At 39.3% G+C, this 19,353-nt stretch overlaps 1 protein-coding gene across 1 annotated transcript in view; it reads left to right on the top strand.

The window, feature by feature from the left end:
- LOC133643350 (plexin-A2-like) overlaps nt 1–19,353 on the top strand; it is a 302,471-nt gene that overhangs the window by 186,381 nt on the left and 96,737 nt on the right. The window contains exons 13-15 of the mRNA XM_062037842.1: nt 10,085–10,236; nt 17,690–17,807; nt 18,082–18,218. Of these exons, the coding sequence (XP_061893826.1) occupies nt 10,085–10,236; nt 17,690–17,807; nt 18,082–18,218 (407 nt within the window). The remainder of the gene's footprint in view (nt 1–10,084; nt 10,237–17,689; nt 17,808–18,081; nt 18,219–19,353) is intronic.

Raw genomic sequence — 19,353 nt, forward strand, 5'->3', positions numbered from 1 at the left:
AAATGTTGCATGCCAACACAGTCGCGGAAGGCGGTTAGCAAGGTAAACATGCTTGATGAAGATCAGCATGTCATCGGTGTTAGCATTTGCATATTTTTAAGAGTGTCGATCGAAGGTCTTCCACTTGTTTTTCATGGAGGACCGTTATGTTCATCACAATGTCTTATTTATCTGTTTTTTTTTTTTTTTAAGTACAATGTAAAAAAAAAAAATTCTGTAGCTTTCAGGGTAAATTAAAAAAAAAAAAGGAAAATTCACGGTGGTTTTTAAAGCATTTTACTGTAATTAAAAAAACATTGTCAATTGTCAGCTCAGTCTCCAGCAGTTTACTGTAAAATGTTCTAACTGTCAATAGAAAACTGCATTTTTATGGTAAAATTCTGCAAACTGAGCTGTCATTTTTTTTGTTTTCTTTTTTACTGTAAAACAATTTGAATTTTTACAGTGTTTTACTGTAAATGTCAAAACGGTATCACACTTTCTCACAGTAAAAGAACAGCGTCTCAGTTGCCAAAATGTCACCGTCAAAAACAGTGGCACTGTTGTTGTTTTTTTTCATTTAAGGTAAAATGCTGTAAAAACTACATCGCTGTGAAATATTATTATTTATATATTATTATATCCATCCATCCATTTTCTACCGCTTGTCCCTTTTGGGGTCGCAATATTGTATATTATTACTATGATATATTAATATATCCTTTTACAGTGCATAATTTGATGCATGACCTGCTTTTAAATCATACTGTAAGTCAAGCAGATAAAAATGATTTATTTCTATTTTAACAAAAAAAAGATTTTTAATAATATATTTGTTGTAATAGTATATTTGTTGCATTATTAGATAATATTTAAAAATATGCAATTTTATGAGGAACATGTACGCTTCACTTTTCCCACATTTTACAGCCTTATTCCAAAATAGAATAAATCCATGTTTGTCCTCAAAATTCGACACACATAATGACAATGTGAAAAGTGTTTTCTTTAAAAAAAAAATTTGCAAATGTATTAAAAAAAATTACATTTAAAAAATCACTACTTTTCACATTGTCATTACGGGGTTATTGTGTTTAGAATTTTGAGGACAAAAATTAATGTATTCCATTTTGAAACAATGCTGTAACGTAACAAGATGTGAAAAAGTGAAGTGCTGTGAATACTTTTGGATGCACTGTATTTTTTTAATAAATGTACAGTAATCAATAAAAAGCAGTTCAAAGCAGATTTCTAAATAAATTGGCCCCTAGAACAATGTAGCTAACTAGTCTTGCACGGGCTCTCATTAGACCTAATCATTAGACCAAGGTGTACCTAATGAAGTGTACATATCCACGTTGACAGTTGCCAGAATTTGTGCATTTGATGGATCTCATCATGTTTTACAAAAGTGCAACCTCGATGAAGGGGTCACATGACGAGATGCACACTTCAAAGAGCTGCGGCGCCCTTGATGTCCTGCTGGTAATAATAGCGTTTGGCAAAAGGACTCAAGTAGAGTTTACAGCTCGACCAGGGGGGTCCAAACATTTTCCACCGAGGAACTGAAAAATAAAAGCATGCGGTGGCCATTTTGATAGTTCTTATTTTCAAAAGCAATACAGTATTGTTGTACCCATTAGGGCTCCCCTCAATACTAGTGAACGTTAAAGGTCCAGGGGACCCATAAGGGTCTCAGTCATTAAAATGTTAATAATAAGTCATTTATTAATATTGTTTTTAACTTTCAACACCTAAATATCAATAGATCAACTTCTGTTGACATAAAGTTCAAATTGTTTTTAATGTTTTATCACCTTTTTTAGTCAAACCCTTAATTAAATAGGAAAAATACTAAAATGCAAGATTTTACCCCCAAAAAATGTTCAAAGTAAAATATTTGACGTGAACTAATTGCGGTTTTAACGAGGTAAATAATTCGTAACAGCATTTATTTTGATTCATTATTATTTTTTTAGCAATGGTCGTTTAAAAAAAAAACTAAACAGGTAAAAAGTCCAGAGCACCCAAAAGGGTCTCAGTTATTAAAGTGTTAATTTTTTTAACTTTCAACACTTAATTAGCAATAGATCAACTTTTGTTGACATAAAGTTCAAATTGCTTTTAATGTTTTATGACTTTTTTTTGTCAAACCCCTCATTAAATAGGAAAAATAACAAATATGCAAGATTTTACCCCCCAAAAAATGTTCAAAGTAAAATATTGGATGTGAACTACCGTGTATTACCAAACAGTAGCCCGGGCGTTTATTTCACAAAATCGATTTTGGAGACAGGCGTTTAAAAGAAGCAGGCGGTTATTTGCACAAGGCTTTTATTTATTTTTGCACCAGCCTGCACCAGGCCATTATTTGGTTACAATGGTTACTGTCCAGTATTTTTTTTTCGTACAAAAAAACTTTAAGTGTAAAAGCTATTGTAAACATACTAACAAAAAAACAAGAGATCAACATGAGGTAGATCTATCAAAAGACAAGAGATCAACAAGGCCTCAACATGGCAGTAGTGCAACAATTGTCAAATAGAATACCAATACTAAAAATAAATAAACTTTTTAAATAAAGCAGCCTACCGGGAAAAATAAAATTATGGTACCAAGTACTCAAGTATAAAACACACCATCAAAACAGAACAATAATACTGTCACTTAAATAAAATAAAGGCTACAGTACTCCAAGTTTTAAATAAAGCAGCATACAGGAAAAATAAAATTATGGTACCAAGTACTCTATAAAACCATCAAAACAATAATACTGCAGCAAACGCAACCCCAGTAGCATTTTAATCTAAATTATGCAAATAACAGCCCATGGGCGGCTATTTGGACATAGGCGGTTATTAGGAATAGGCGGTTAATTCACAAAATGGGGTCAGACCCCGGGCGGCTATTAGGACATGGGCGGTTATTTGCCCAAGGGCGTTTATTTGGTAATATACGGTAATTGGAGTTTTAACGAGGTAAATCATTTGTAGCAACATTGCTTCTGATTCATTTTTATTTTTTGAGCAATGGCCGTTTAAAAAACCCAAAAACAGGTAAAAGGTCCAAAATATATATTATTTTTACTTTTAAACACTTTTATCAACTTCACATCTGTCGATTATACCTTTGTATTATTGATGAGCAATAAAAAACTCTGCATGGCAACTTTGTGTTATAGGTGTCAATACTGCAACATTTTCTCGTTTCTTTGCACCAGTCTGCTCTTTTATTTCACTTTTAATTTATTTTTTTTTTATGTTATTTTTAAAACTGTGGCCGCACTTTGGACACCCCTGAGCTACAACATCTGCATGTCCAAATGGTTCCAGTACAGACTGTTATTTTTTTCTTTGGAGACGATGAAGCGTTTTAATAATGAGCTGCATTATAACCATGGGGGGGGGGAAATTATTTTGGTTGTAAAAATGGATGGTGTTTTCTTTCAACAAAGATCATGGAGTTATTATGCAATTACAAAAGGAAGAGGATTAATATGGTGGTGTACCTGACACATGAAACGTGGCAAATAGCAGTATAGTGTTGAATATCTAAGATGTGTTTTGTGACCACAACACAGCGTCAGTTGCTATGTGTAGTGGCGCTTTCCATAATTTTCAGCAAACTGTTTTGCGCAATGATTAACCCCCTTGTTCCTCTCACACCCAGGAATGGGTCTTTATGAATCCCTTCCCTACTGTATCTTCAGGCCAAGTGAATTCTAGTTTGAAATGGTCTTTGCTAGCGATGTCCGAAATGACTTTTTTGCAGATAACTCCAACTCTTAATTACCGATTCCGATATCAACCGATACCGATATGTACAGTCGTGGAATTAACAAATTATTATGCTTAATTTTGTTGTGATGCCCCGCTGGATGCATTAAACAATGTAACAAGGTTTTCCGAAATAAATCAACTCAAGTTATGGAAAAAAATGCCAACAGGGCACTGCCATATTTATTATTGAAGTCACAAAGTGCATTATTTTTTTTAACATGCCTCAAAACAGCAGCTTGGAATTTGGGAAATGCTCTCCCTGAGAGAGCATGAGGAGGTTGAGATGGGCAGGGTTGAGGTGGGTGAGGGGGTGGGGGGGTAGTGGGGTGTGTATATTTTAGCGTCCCGGAAGAGTTAGTGCTGCAAGGGGTTCTGGGTATTTGTTCTGTTGTGTTTATGTTGTGTTACGGTGCGGATGTTCTCCCGAAATGTGTTTGTCATTCTTGTTTGGTGTAGGTTCACAGTGTGGCGCATATTTGTAACAGTGTTAAAGTTGTTTATACGCCACCCTCAGTGTGGCCTGTATGGCTGTTGACCAAGTATGCCTGGCATTCACTTGTGTGTGTGAAAAGCCGTACATATTACGTGACTGGGCCGGCACACAAAGGCAGTGCCTTTAAGGTTTATTGGCGCTCTGTACTTCTCCCTACGTTCGTGTACACAGCGGCGTTTTAAAAAGTCATAAATTTTACTTTTTGAAACCGATACCGATAATTTCCGATATTACATTTTAAAGCATTTATTGGCCGATAATATCGGCAGTTCGATATTATCGGACATCTCTAGTCTTTGTCAGTTAAAAAATACGACTATGACATGATTTAACTCACATGTGTCAAACCTAAGGTCTTGCCACATCATTGTATACGGCCCGCCAACACCTGGACATAGTATGAGTCAACTAGAATTTGCAATTCCGTTAGGAATTGCATGTGAAAAGTGGAGTGAGTGGATGTTGGAACGGTTCTGATCGGATGAGAAATGTGGGATGTGGAGTTAATTGTATATTTTTTATTCATTCTAAATGGGGAAAAAATTAACGAAAATTCTGGGAAAACCAGGAATTTTGGTCAAGGGAAAACTTGCTTTGTGTTCGATATATGGGAAGAACAGTGTGGGTGGATGGTTCAAATGTCGGATTCGGGTTTAAAAAATGTGAAAGAAATTTTGGGAAAACTGGGAAGTTTAGAAAATATTGATTCTAACACAATTTTCATAGATAATATAAGTGGGTTGGTGTTGGAATTTTTTGAATCGGTTGAAAAATGTTGACGTAGTAACATTTCGGGAAAACTGGGAATTTTTGAAAATATTCATACCAGCACAATTGTCCTACATCAGGGGTCGGCAACCTTTACCACTCAAAGAGCCATTTTGACCAGTTTCACAAATTAAAGAAAACAATGGGAGCCACAAAACTCTTTTGAAATTTAAAATGAGATAACACTGCATACAAAGTTATTTTTTGCTTTGTGCTATGTATAAACCAGGGGTTTCAAACACGCAGCCCGCATCTTAATATGAAAATTTAATGTTAGTGCGGACCACGAGTTTTATATGAATGGCGCTTGACAGCGTCATACTTGCCAACCCTCCCGATTTTACCGGGAGATCCAGGAAATTTAAGTCTGCTCTTCTCTCGAATGTCTGCTGATTTTCAACAAAACAACAATAATAGCGCCCTCTACAACCAGCATTGACAACGTCCAGGTACATGTTGTATGCAGCCCCTGCTTGCACGTATGTGACAGCAAGGCATACTTGTTCCACAGCCATACAGGTTACACTGACGGTGGCGATATAAACAACTTTAACACTCTTACTAATATACGCCACACTGTGAACCCACACCAAACAAGAATGACAAAGACATTTCGGGAGAACATCCGCACTGTAACACAACATAAACACAACAGAACAAATACCCAGAATCCCATTCATCCCTAACTCTTCCGGGCTACATTATACACCCCCACTACCACCAAAACCCCGCCCACCTCAACCAACGCACGGAGGGAGGGGAGGGGGGTTGATGTGTGGGGAGCAGGGTTGGGGGGGGTCGGGGTTTGGTGGTAGCGGGGGTGTATAATGTATCCCGGAAGAGTTAGGGATGCATGGGATTCTGGGTATTTGTTCTGTTGTGTTTATGTTGTGTTACAGTGCGGATGTTCTCCCGAAATGTGTTTGTCATTCTTGTTTGGTGTGGGTTCACAGTGTGGCGCATATTAGTAAGAGTGTTAAAGTTGTTTATATTTCCACCGTCAGTATAACCTGTATGGCTGTGGAACAAGTATGCCTTGCTGTCACATACGTGTGCAATAGTGATGGGATCGGCAGTTCTTTTGACTGTACTGAATCACTAGAATCAGTTCCTTAAATTGATTCGTTCAAAAAATGTGTTCACCGAATCACCCCCCCCCCCCAAAAAAAAAAATTGGGGGGGGCGTGCGTAGTACAGACAGTACAGTGCAGACATTTGCGCACTGCGTAGGGACTCGCGTTAATCTAACAACAATAACAGTTGCAGTAGAAGGGATAATAATAATAATAATAATAATAATATGAATCAGAATTGATCCCCAAGGAGAAATGTATTTTTGTTACAATAACTGTGTAAATAATAGCCTATGTATGTGTACATACATTAGTTATTATTTTTATTTTAAATCTTCTCAAAACAGCCTGCCCTACACGTTACCCTCCACCCCCTCATAATGGGGACGTGTGTTTGTTTTCATGTGGCTTGAGTCAACATTAGCCGTTAGCTTGGAGAATGAATGGAGAACGGATGCCAATGGCATGAAACATATCCCCGCGACGGGGGGAGAATCACTCGCGGCATTGGGGCAAGCAGAGCAGAGAGCGAGAGCGTTGACGTTCACTGAGTGATTCATGTCGTTAAATCCGCGGTGAACGAATCGTTCGCTCAGTCCCTCCCCCCGCCCTCTCATTGGCTGCGTCGTTCGCCGACGTCGAGGGTTCAGTGAGTCACAGAATGCGCCAGTTCCACTCATACCGGCATGGTCGCGGCGGAGCTCAACTGAACTGAGAAAGGAACGAATCAGTTCATGAAGTGATTCGGTTCAGTACGTTCACTCAAAAGATTTGTTCTTTCGAACGAACCGTTCGCGAACGACACAACACTAGTGTGCAAGCAGAAGCTGCATACAACATTTACCTGGACTGGCACGTTGATACTTTTGGCTGTAGAGGGCGCTAAATGCTGTGTCATCACAGTATCCCCTTATTATAGTTGACAGGGTGAAAATCTGAGAATAATTGCCCCGGGAGATTACAGGGAGAGGCACTGAAATCTGGAAGTCTCCCGGGTAAATCGGGAGGGTCGGCAAGTATGCAGTTGAGCCGCATCAGAGTGGTCAAAGAGCCGCATGCGGCTCCGGAGCCGCGGGTTGCGGACCCCTGTCCTAGATGATATGAGTGGGTTGGTGGTGGAATTGGTTGATAAATGGTAACAGTTTGAATTTTAATGGGTATTTCGGAATTCCTGGAATTTTGGGAAAACTGGGAATTTTTGAAAATATTGATACCAGCACAATTGTCCTAGATGATATGAGTGGGTTGGTGGTGGAATTTTTTGAATCGGTTGAAAAATGTTGACGTAGTAACGGTTTGAATTTAAATGGGTATTTCGGAATACCTGGAATTTCTGGAAAACTGGGAATTTTTGAAAATATTGATACCAGCACAATTGTCCTAGATGATATGAGTAGGTTGGTGTTGGAATTTTTTGAATAGGTTGAAAACTGTTGACGTAGTAAAAGTTTGAATTTAAATGGGTATTTCGGAATTCCTGGAATTTCGGGAAAACTGGGAAATTCTTAAAATATTGATACCAACACTATTGTCCTAGATCACATATGTCAGAGTCAAGGCCCGCGGGCCATATCCGGCCCGCGAGAAGGTTTTTTACGGCCCTTGGGATGATCTTGATTTATTATTAGAACCGGCCCGCAGACCGCAGATCTTTTACACGCACCAAGCGGATGCCGGTCCAAGGTTCCGAAAGGGGGCGAGCGGCCCGCCGGGACGCGCCTGCCGGCCGAAGGGCTGCAGCCCGGCCGTCAGTCGCGGAGCCCGCCGTGCCACGCGCGCCAAGGGGGCAGGCCGAAACCCGGCCCCGAGGCCCTGAGACTTCTGCTTTGTTTCCCCAAACCGCGCGTCACCGCCGGGCCCGCACCACCGTCGGGCTGCAGCCCGAGCGTCGGTGGCGGAACCCGTCATGTGCCGCGCGCGCCAAGCGGAGCGGGGGGGTCAAGCGGGCCGAAACCCGCAGGCCACCCCCTCACCACGAGGCCCTGAGACTTCTGCGTTTGACCCCTACGCGCGGCCCGTCGGGACGCGCCCGCCGTCAAGCCACGAGGGCCAGCCGTCGGGTCGCGGAGCCCGCCGTGCCACGCGCGCCAAGGGGCGGGCCGAAACCAGCGGGGGGTTTCGGGCACCCAACTCGCCTCCCTCCCACGGAGGGAGGAGGGGGGTTTAATGTGAACATTACTGTGCAATCACATATTTAGAGTTTTTACTCAATTCAAGTTTAAAAGTTAAAGTTTAATATTTGTTTTCACTGCATGTTACTTCTCCTTAAACAAAGTGTTGTTTTTGATTTATAGATTTTTGCACTTTATTTTATTGTATTTCAATTCAATTATATTTTAAAAATATTTCAGTTGAGTGGATGATAGAAAATTGCTATTATTGTTTTTTTCTTTGAAGTAAATTTAGCCCACTTTTGCTAAAATAGAAAATATAGGCTGATGGTGCCTTGAATACCGGTTTCTTTCATTTAATGTTCATGTTATGGGGATTTTTATATAAAGGAAATTTGTCTTTTGTGTCTGTTGAAAATTAAAGATTACTGACAGAGCCATAAGAAAATATTGCTTTATTTATCTGATCATATTGGAATATATTTGTTAGGTTTTCAGTAGGTTCAATTAGGTTCACTAGACTATATGCGTCATTTAAAAAATTTTCAATGAACATTCGAACAGTCCGGCCCTCGGCTTGTAGCTAAATTTTTTATTTGGCCCTCCGTCCATTTGACTTTGACACCCCTGTCCTAGATGATATGAGTGGGTTGGTGTTGGAATGTTTTGAATCGGTTGAAAAATGTTGACGTAGTACCAGTTTGAATTTAAATGGGTATTTCGGAATTTCAGGAAAACTGGGAATTTTTGAAAATATTGATACCAGCACAATTGTCCTAGATGATATGAGTGGGTTGGTGTTGGAATGTTTTGAATCGGTTGAAAATTGTTGACGTAGTAACAGTTTGAATTTAAATGGGTATTTCGGAATTCCTGGAATTTCGGGAAAACTGGGAATTTGTACGAAAATAAAAATGGTAGTTTTGTTGCCCCAATTACGAGAAATTTTTTGAAGGTGGAATGGTCAAAAGCGGTTGAAAAATGTGGACTGTGAAAACTTTCCAGGAAGAGGTGAAATTAGGACTTTGGAAAACCGGGAATTCCTGGAATTTTTTTGAACTCGGAAAATAGTAGTTTGATTTTTCAAGGTGAGTGGAGTGAAGTGAAGTGAATTACATTTGTATAGCGCTTTTTCTCAAGTGACTCAAAGCGCTTTACATTGTGAAACCCAATATCTAAGTTACATTTAAACCAGTGTGGGTGGCACTGGGAGCAGGTGGGTAAAGTGTCTTGCCCAAGGACACAACGGCAGTGACTAGGATGGCGGAAGCGGGGATCGAACCTGCAACCCTCAAGTTGCTGGCACGGCCGCTCTACCAACCGAGCTATACCGTCCCGTGAGTGGAGTGTGTGGATGTTGGAACAGTTTGAATCAGCCGAACGTTTTGATAATCGAACGGTTCCGATCGGACGAACACCGTGGGCTGTGGAGCGCGCCAAACTTTTGCGAAGGAATAATAATAGAGGATTTTTTATAGTTAGATTATTTTTTGGTGTAGAATCTTAGGTGTGAGAATGTTTGGACATTCACACTTATTATTATTATTATTATTATTATTATTATTATTATTATTAATAATAATAATAAATAGATGTTTTTTGGTGTAGAATCTTATATGTGTGAATGATTGGACATTCACACAATAAAGTACCTTATTTCCGACGAAATGTATTTGTTGTTTCTCATTTTGACTGAAAATAAATATGTACTGCATGGAATTGCATTCCTATTAAACTTGAATGACATCAATATTGCAACAAATATCATATTATCACACTACCAAACATTTGTTTTGTCAAAAAAAACAACTTAAATATGCATGCATGACTTATGATTTCAAAGCAAGTTATCCGACAAACGTCCATGTGGTCCTTGTGCAGGTGAGTCCAGTTGCGGGGCCTCTGGAGGGCGGCACCCTGGTCACCATCCAAGGCCTGAACCTGGGCCTGGCCTTCTCCGAGCTGGAGGGCAACGTGCAGGTGGCGGGAGTGCCCTGCCTTCCCCGGGAGGAGGGATATGTCACCGCCCAACAGTAAGACGCACGCTTTTCCTAACAAGCGTGTAAATAAACTCAACGCTGTTATTGTGCGGTGGGCGGGGCTTGCGTGGCCCCGGGGGCAGAAGGGAAGGACAGATTTCGCGTGGCTGCCGGCTGCCATTGAAATGCGCGGCGTGTCGCTGACTGGAGGCACAATCTGTTTCTCTCGCACACGTAATGCCATTGGCCTTTCTCTTTTATACCTTTCTCTTTTATAACCTCGTCAAAATAATACTGTTAAAACAGGAAATACATATCAGGTGATGTCGCTGCCGAGACTTTCACTTCATTTCACTTATTCAACGGCTTATTCACTGCACATGTTATCTCACTGACCCGGCAGACAACGTGGCTTTACGGTTGTCATGGCAACTGCAGGTAATAGTGGGTGGCAGTCGTGCGGTGGACTGGCAGGGAGGGGTAGTTTATCATCGGAGTTCTGTTTTCCATTAGGAAGAAGGATGGTCCTCTACATTGACCCGCTACTTTTATGAAAGCAGTCTCCATCACAGAGAAGTGTTTCGCATTCCAACCAAGCCGTGATCTTGCCACAGTACGGCTGGGAAAAACCCCATTTTTTTAAATACAGTGTAAAAAAAATCAGTGTTAAAAGACTCAATGTAAAAAAATATTCAGTGTATAAAGCTTCAGTGTAAAAAAAAGTTAAAAGTGTTTAAAGATTCAGTGTAAAAAAGTACAGTGTATAAAAATCTCTGTAAAAAAAATAATAGTAAAAAAAATGTATGACATTTTTTTTCAATAAAATTCAGTGTAACAAAATGCAGTGTAAAATAACTCAATGTATTAAAACCAGTATAAAAAAATTGGGTTTAAAGATTCAGTGTACAAAAAAATAATTGTAAACAAATTTAGTGTAAAAAAAATGCAGTGTTTAAAGGCCTACTGAAATGAATTTTTTTTATTTAAACGGGGATAGCAGATCTATTCTATGTGTCATACTTGATCATTTCGCGATATTGCCATATTTTTGCTGAAAGGATTTAGTATAGAACAACGACGATAAAGATTGCAACTTTTGGTATCTGATAAAAAAAAGGCTTGCCCCTACCGGAAGTAGCGTGACGTAGTCAGTTGAACATATACGCAAAGTTCCCTATTGTTTACAATGATGGCCGCATGAAGTGAGAGAGATTCGGACCCAGAAAGTGACAATTTCCCCATTAATTTGAGCGAGGATGAAAGATTTGTGGATGAGTAAAGTGCAAGTGAAGGACTAGTGGGGAGTTGAAGCTATTCAGATAGGGAAGATGCTGTGAGAGCCGGGGGTGACCTGATATTCAGCTGGGAATGACTACAACAGTAAATAAACACAAGACATATATATACTCTATTAGCCACAACACAACCAGGCTTATATTTAATATGCCACAAATTAATCCTGCATAAAAACACCTGCGTGTTTGTTACGCTAGCTCCTAGCTCTTCTGCTAGCTCCTAGCTCCATAGAACACGCCAATACAATTCAAACACCTGATCAACACACACAATCACTCAGCCCAAAAGACCGTTCACCTAACCCAAGGTTCATAAAGCTTATATATTTTTAAAAAGTTACGTACGTGACGCGCACATACGGTCAAGCTATCAAATGTTTAGCAGCCAAGGCTGCATACTCACGGTACCTGATATTCAGCTGGGAATGACTACAACAGTAAATAAACACAAGACATATATATACTCTATTAGCCACAACACAACCAGGCTTATATTTAATATGCCACAAATTAATCCTGCATAAAAACACCTGCGTGTTTGTTATGCTAGCTCCTAGCTCCTATGCTAGCTTCTAGCTCCATAGAACACGCCAATACAATTCAAACACCTGATCAACACACACAATCACTCAGCCCAAAAGACCATTCACCTAACCCAAGGTTCATAAAGCTTATATATTTTAAAAAAGTTACGTACATACGCAAAAAAAAGTTGCGCACATACGGTCAAGCGATCAAATGTTTAGAAGCCAAAGCTGCATACTCACAGTAGCACGTCTGCGTCTTTGTCATCCAAATCAAAGTAATCCTGGTAAGAGTCTTTGTTGTCCCAGTTCTCTACAGGCGTCTGTGTATCGAAGTCAAAAGTCCTCCTGGTTAGAGTCTCTGTTATCCGAGTTCTTCCATCTTGACTGCATCTTCCGGGAATGTAAACAAAGAAGTGCCGGCTGTGTACTGTTGTTGCTGACTACGTTCGAAAAATACGTCCATTTCGCACCGACAACTTTCTTCTTTGCTTGCTCAGCTTCCTTCTCCATAATGCAATGAACATGATTGCAACAGATTCACGAACACAGATGTCCAGAATACTGTGGAATTATGAAATGAAAACAGAGCTTTTTCGTATTGGCTTCAATGTGGAAGGCATACCTGTGTTCGCCAGGCTACGTCACGCGCATACGTCATCCTCAGAGGCGTTTCGAACCGGAAGTTTAGCGGCTAATTTAAAATGTCACTTTATAAGTTAACCCGGCCGTATTGGCATGTGTTATAATGTTAAGATTTCATCATTGATATATAAACTATCAGACTGCGTGGTCGGTAGTAGTGGGTTTCAGTAGGCCTTTAAAGATTCAGTGTAAAAAATGTCTGTGTTTAAAGATTCAGTAAAAGTAGTGTATAAAAATCATTGTAAAAAAAAATTCTGTGTAAAAAATTTCAATGTAAAAAATGTAGTGTATAATATTCAGTGTAAAAAATTCAGTGTATGAAAATCATTGTAAAAAAAATTCATGATGTGAAGTGGTCATCAGAATCAAAATGTTTTATTTTGATGACCACTTCCTCACCTTTTTGACCTCAGGGCCCAACTTCTCCACTACAGAGGGGCCCGGGGCCCACACAAAGTTTAACACTGAATCTTACTCTTGAGTTGAATGCAATAATTATATCTAACCTACTTACAGTTGACAACCTTGTCAAATGTTATGAAAGCATGTTTTAATCACAAAGATTATTATCAAAGCTTATGTCAGACTGATTACAAAAGTCAATACTAAGCAAATATACTGAATTAGAAGGGACTAAAGTGATGAAAAATACATTTACGTAGTTCTAAAATAAATACATTCTAACTGAACGAATTAAAAAATATATATTTCTTAAATAAACTGTTTAAGTGCAAAACTTAATTATTTTCAATTACATTTTCATTTAAGTGCAAATAAAAATACAGTTTCACACCTTTAGTCATAATTCTTGCGCTTAAGAAACTTATCCAGGACTACGTTTACACTGCAGGCCAAAATGGCCCAAATCGTTTTTGTTTTTTTTCGAAATCTGATTTTTTTTCCAGTTGACTATTTAAATTACAGTATAAGCAAAACGTGATCTTGATCAGACTCCCAATGTGGCACCCGATGTGGTCTTGACGTCCGATAAAGTTAAAACAAAGGAAGAAATAAACAAGGAAGTGGCTACCACTACGACTTTGCAAAATAAAAGTCACCACACCTTAAAAAATAGTGTTTTTTTTACGTGAAAATAAATAAATAAATGATAAATGGTTTATACTTGTATAGCGCTTTTCTACCTTCAAGGTACTCAAAGCGCTTTGACAGTATTTCCACATTCACCCATTCACACACACATTCACACACTGATGGAGGGAGCTGCCATGCAAGGCGCTACCAGCACCCATCAGGAGCAAGGGTGAAGTGTCTTGCCCAAGGACACAACGGTTGTGACTAGGATGGTAGAAGGTGGGGATTGAACCCCAATAACCAGCAACCCTCCGATTGCTGGCACGGCCACTCTACCAACTTCGCCACGCCGTAAAATAATATATGCAAGATTTTACTGGGTGGTATAGCTCGGTTGGTAGAGTGGCCGTGCCAGCAACTTGAGGGTTCCAGGTTCGATTCCCGCTTCGGCCATCCTAGTCACTGCCTTGGGCAAGACACTTTAACCACCTGCTCCCAGTGCCACCCACACTGGTTTAAATGTAACTTAGATATTGGGTTTCACTATGTAAAGCGCTTTGAGTCACTAGAGAAAAAGCGCTATATAAGTATAATTTACTTCACTTCACTAATACATGAATGTATGTATATTTGTAGTGTGTAATATATTTGGGAGGTTTGTCATCTTTTTATGGCTGTTAAAGGCCTACTGAAATTAACATTTTTTATTTAAACGGGGATAGCAGATCCATTCTATGTGTCATACTTGATCATTTCGCGATATTGCCATATTTTTGCTGAAAGGATTTAGTAGAGAACAACGACGATAAAGTTCGCAACTTTTGGTCGCTGATAAAAAAAAGCCTTGCCTATACCGGAAGTAGCGTGACGTCACAGGGGGAAGGGCTGCTCACATTTTCCCATTGTTTACAATGCAGCGAGAGAGATTCGGACAGAGAAAGCGACGATTACCCCATTAATTTGAGCGAGGATGAAAGATTTGTGGATGAGGAACGTCAGAGTCAAGGACTAGCGTGCAGTGCAGGACGTATCTTTTTTCGCTCTGACCGTAACTTAACTACAAGGGCTCATTGGATTCCACACTTTCTCCTTTTTCTATTGTGGATCACGGATTTGTATTTTAAACCACCTCAAATACTATATCCTCTTGAAAATGAGAGTCGAGAACGCGAAATGGACATTCACAGTGACTTTTATCTCCACGACAATACATCGGCGAAACACTTTAGCTCCGGAGCTAACGTGATAGCATCGGGCTCAAATGCAGATAGAAACAAAAGAAATAAACCCCTGACTGGAAGGATAGACAGAAGATCAACAATACTATTAAACCATGGACATGTAAATACACGGTTAATGATTTCCAGCCTGGCGAAGCTTAACAATGCTGTTGTAACGACGCCATTGAAGCTAACTTAGCAACGGGACCTCACAGAGCTATGCTAAAAACATTAGCTATCCACCTACGCCAGCCCTCATCTGCTCATCAACACCCGTGCTCACCTGCGTTCCAGCGATCGACGGAGCGATGATCATAGATGCGGTCGGCGGCCCGGAGACGGAGGATGTCAAGGTGAGGTCGGCGGCTAGCGCGTCTGCTATCCATCTCAAAGTCCTCCTGGTTGTGTTGCTGTAGTCCGCCGCTAATACACCGATCCTACCTACAACTTTCTTCTTTGCAGTCTTCATTGTTCATTAAACAAATTGCAAAAGATTCACCAACACAGATGTCCAGAATACTGTGGAATTTTGAGATGAAAACAGAGCTTTTTTGTATTGGATTCAATGGTGTACCAATACTTCCGGTTCAACGGTTGACGTCACGCGCATACGTCATCACACATAGACGTTTTCAACCGGAAGTTTAGCAAGAAATTTAAAATGTCACTTTATAAGTTAACCCGGCCGTATTGGCATGTGTTGCAATGTTAAGATTTCATCATTGATATATAAACTATCAGACTGCGTGGTCGGTAGTAGTGGCTTTCAGTAGGCCTTTAAGTAGAGGAGACACGGACATCTGCGTGGATCTACGTTAGCTTGATTTTCCAACTCACTTACGCAATGTACATAACATGTAAGCAGTCTTTTAACAATCGCTATTTCTTTGGAATCAAAAAATATATGTTCATATATTACATATAGCTTTTTATTTGTGCACTAATGACTAGTCACCGAAAAATTGGCCGCCGAAAAAAAGACTTTTCTCACTGAAACGGGACGTTGTGATATGACGTAGATCGCAAAAAGTCGCCTTCAGGTCGCATTTCCGTTTCGACTGAAGTCACATTTGAAAAGATCAGATTCCAATGCATTTGTTTGAACTGGCAAAAAAAATAAATAGCGGTGTCACTTGAAAAAATGTGATATGGTGTGCAGTGTAAACGCGGTCTATGACTTTAGCTCCAGACTTCATGTGTGTTTGATATTGTCATTACTGCCACAAGTGGTGGGAAAGTGTATTACAACTGAGTGCAGCTCATACGGACCACAGCTGAGAAACTGATATATATTTTTGGCGTCTCTCTAGTCTCGAGCAGTGTTTTTCAACCACAGATATTGATTGGTGTGCTGTGGGAAATAATGAAATTTCACCTAAAATATTTTTGCAAACCAATAATTATAATCTGCAAATATTGTATTGCTGTGCTGTCTACAGATCAGCAGAGTAACCATGTAATACTTTTCCATATCAGTAGGTGGCAGCAGGTAGCTCATTGCTTTCTGAGCCTATTTTAAGACAAGATCATTAATGATGTTATGGTTTGAAGTCTTATTGAACAACTGGTATTTGATGAGAACGACTTTATATTGTCAATGTAGCCTATTGAGTTTCATTGTTAACATTTTCTGCTGGTGGTGTTCCCAAGGATCTTCAATTAAAAAATGTGCCTTGGCTTAAAAAAGGTTGGTCTAGAGCAGTGTTTTCCACCTTTTTTGAGCCAAGGCACATTTTTTGTGTTGAAAAAATGCTAAGGCACACCGCCAGCAGAAATCACTAAAAAACAAAACTCAGTTGACAGTAAAGAGTCGTTGTCACAATTGTTGGATATGACTTTAAACCATAACCAACCATGCATCAATATAGGTCTTGTCTCAAAGTAGGTGTACTGTATCAATATAGGTCTTGTCTCAAAGTAGGTGTACTGTATCAATGTAGGTCTTGGCTCAAAGTAGGTGTACTGTCACCACCTGACACATCACACCCTGACTTATTTTGACTTTTTTGCTGTTTTCCTGTGTGTAGTGTTTTTGTTCTTGTCTTGCGCTCCTATTTTGGTGGCTTTTTCTCTTTTTTTGGTATTTTCCTGTAGCAGTTTCATGTCTCCCTTTGAGCGATATTTCCCGCATCTACTTTGTTTTAGCAATCAAGAATATTTCAGTTGTTTTTATCCTTCTTTGTGGGGACATTGTTGATTGTCATGTCATGTTCGGATGTACATTGTTTTTGCTCCACAGTAAGTCTTTGCTGTCGTCCAGCATTCTGTTTTTCTTTACTTTGTTGCCAGTTCAGTTTTAGTTTTGTTCCGCATAGCCTTCCCTAAGCTTCCATGCCTTTTCTTAGGGGCACTCACCTTTTGTTTATTTTTGGTTTAAGCATTTGACACCTTTTTACCTGCACACTGCCTCCCGCTGTTCCCCACATCTACAAAGCAATTAGCTACTTACTGCCACCCACTGATATGGACGAGTATTACACGGTTACTCTCCCCAGCTCTAGACAGCACCGACCACTCAACAACAACACATCATTTTCAGACTATAATTACTGGTTTGCAAAAAATATTTTTAACCCAAATAGGTGAAATTAGATAATCTGCCACGGCACACCAGACTGTATCTCACGGCACACTAGTGTGCCACGGCACAGTGGTTGAAAAACACTGGTCTAGAGGGTGCTCCAACAATATTATTATATATAAAATAACTCAGTGTATTAAAACCGGTGTTTAAAGATTCTGATGTAAACAACGGGTGTCTGCATGCTGACAAGGTGTTCTTGTGTACCAGGATCGTGTGCGAGATGACGGCCGGCTCCAGAGGAAGTACACCGGGCCCGGTCAAGCTTTGTGTGGGGGAATGCAGACCAGAACTTCGCGCACAATCCTCCCAGCTATACTCCTTTGTGGTAAGTGTGAGACTAAATGTGCGTTTCCTGCATGTGCAGCAGAGGAGAAGACACCTTCATGTAACCCAGTTATAATCCAGTAGAGGAGAAAACAATAGCACTTTTATTCTGTAAGATATTGCCTATTAGTCATTGTGTTATTTATTAGCCTGCTGCTGAGATGCTCTTTCAGCCTTATTAGTCTGCGTGGGGTGTGCAAATCTGCTTACCTCACAGGCTGTTCCACTAATCAAAGCAACAAATGCAGCCATCTTTCATTCTGAATCCTCAACAGACTCCTTCCATGCTGGCGCTGACCCCGGGCAGAGGGCCTGAGTCTGGGGGCACCAAGGTCACCATTGTCGGGGATAACCTGGACGCTGGTAGTTCCGTCAATGTTTACTTTGGGAATCAAACCTGTGAGCTGTACGGGTGAGTTAAACAATGATAAACGTATTATATGGAGGTTCATTTGTGTCTTTGTTGGCAACGCTTTGTTTTGCACAAAATGTATGTAACTGAATTGTTTGTGTTTGAACTTTGTGAAGAAATTATGCTGACAGTTTAAAATTCAGTGTAAAAAAAATCAATGTAAAAAATTCAGTGTATGAAAATCATTTAAAAAAAAATTAAGTGTATAAAAATTCAGTGTAAAAAAATTCAATGTAAAAAAATGTGCGTATAAACATCACTGTAAAAAGATTAGTGTAAAAATTCAGTGTATGAAAATCATTGTAAAAAAAAAAATCAGTGTAAAAAACCTCAGCGTATAAAAACTGTTGTAAACAAATTCAGTGTAAAAAAATCAGTGTTCAAAGATTCAGTGTAAAAACTTAAGTGTTTAAAGATTCAGTGTAAAAAATTAAGTGTTTAAAGATTTTGTGTAAAAAAATTCAATGTATAAAAATTAATTGTAAACAAATTAACTGTATAAAAAATTCAGTATAAACAAATTCAGTGTAAAAAAATTAAGTGTTTAAAGATTCAGTGTAAAAAAAGTTCAGTGTATAAAAATTCATTGTAAACAAATTCAGTGTGAAAAAATCAGGGTTGAAAGATGCAGTGTAAAAAAAATAAATGTTAAAGATTTTGTGTTTACAAATTCATTGTAAACAAATTCATTGTATAAAAATTCAGTGTAAAAAAATTAATTGTAAACAAATTCAGAGTTTAAAGATTCACTGTAAAAAAAATTCAGTGTTTAAAGATTCAGTGTAAATAAATTCACTGTATAAAATTCAGTGTAAAAAAATTCATGCTGAAAAGTTCAGTGTCGGAAAATTCCGCAAAGTTACTCGTCTTCATTGCTACATTTAGACTTTTATGTTGTTCGTCGTTAGCGACGCTTTGACTTCCAGTTAGCTTCACGCTAGGCTAATGCCCCGTGTGTTTTTGTGCCTCGAACTGGAATTAAACAAGCATTCTTACCTGCAAACTGCTTCCTGCTGTCCTTTGCACCCTGGGAGACACCCCCTTCACAGACATGCGACCAGATCGTAACACAAGTCTCCAAAAATAATTGAAAAACTCACCCAGTGTGGTCCTAATCTCACTGGTGGATAGTGCC

This window comes from Entelurus aequoreus, linkage group LG26 (assembly GCF_033978785.1).
Source record: "Entelurus aequoreus isolate RoL-2023_Sb linkage group LG26, RoL_Eaeq_v1.1, whole genome shotgun sequence".
Taxonomy (NCBI): domain Eukaryota; kingdom Metazoa; phylum Chordata; class Actinopteri; order Syngnathiformes; family Syngnathidae; genus Entelurus; species Entelurus aequoreus.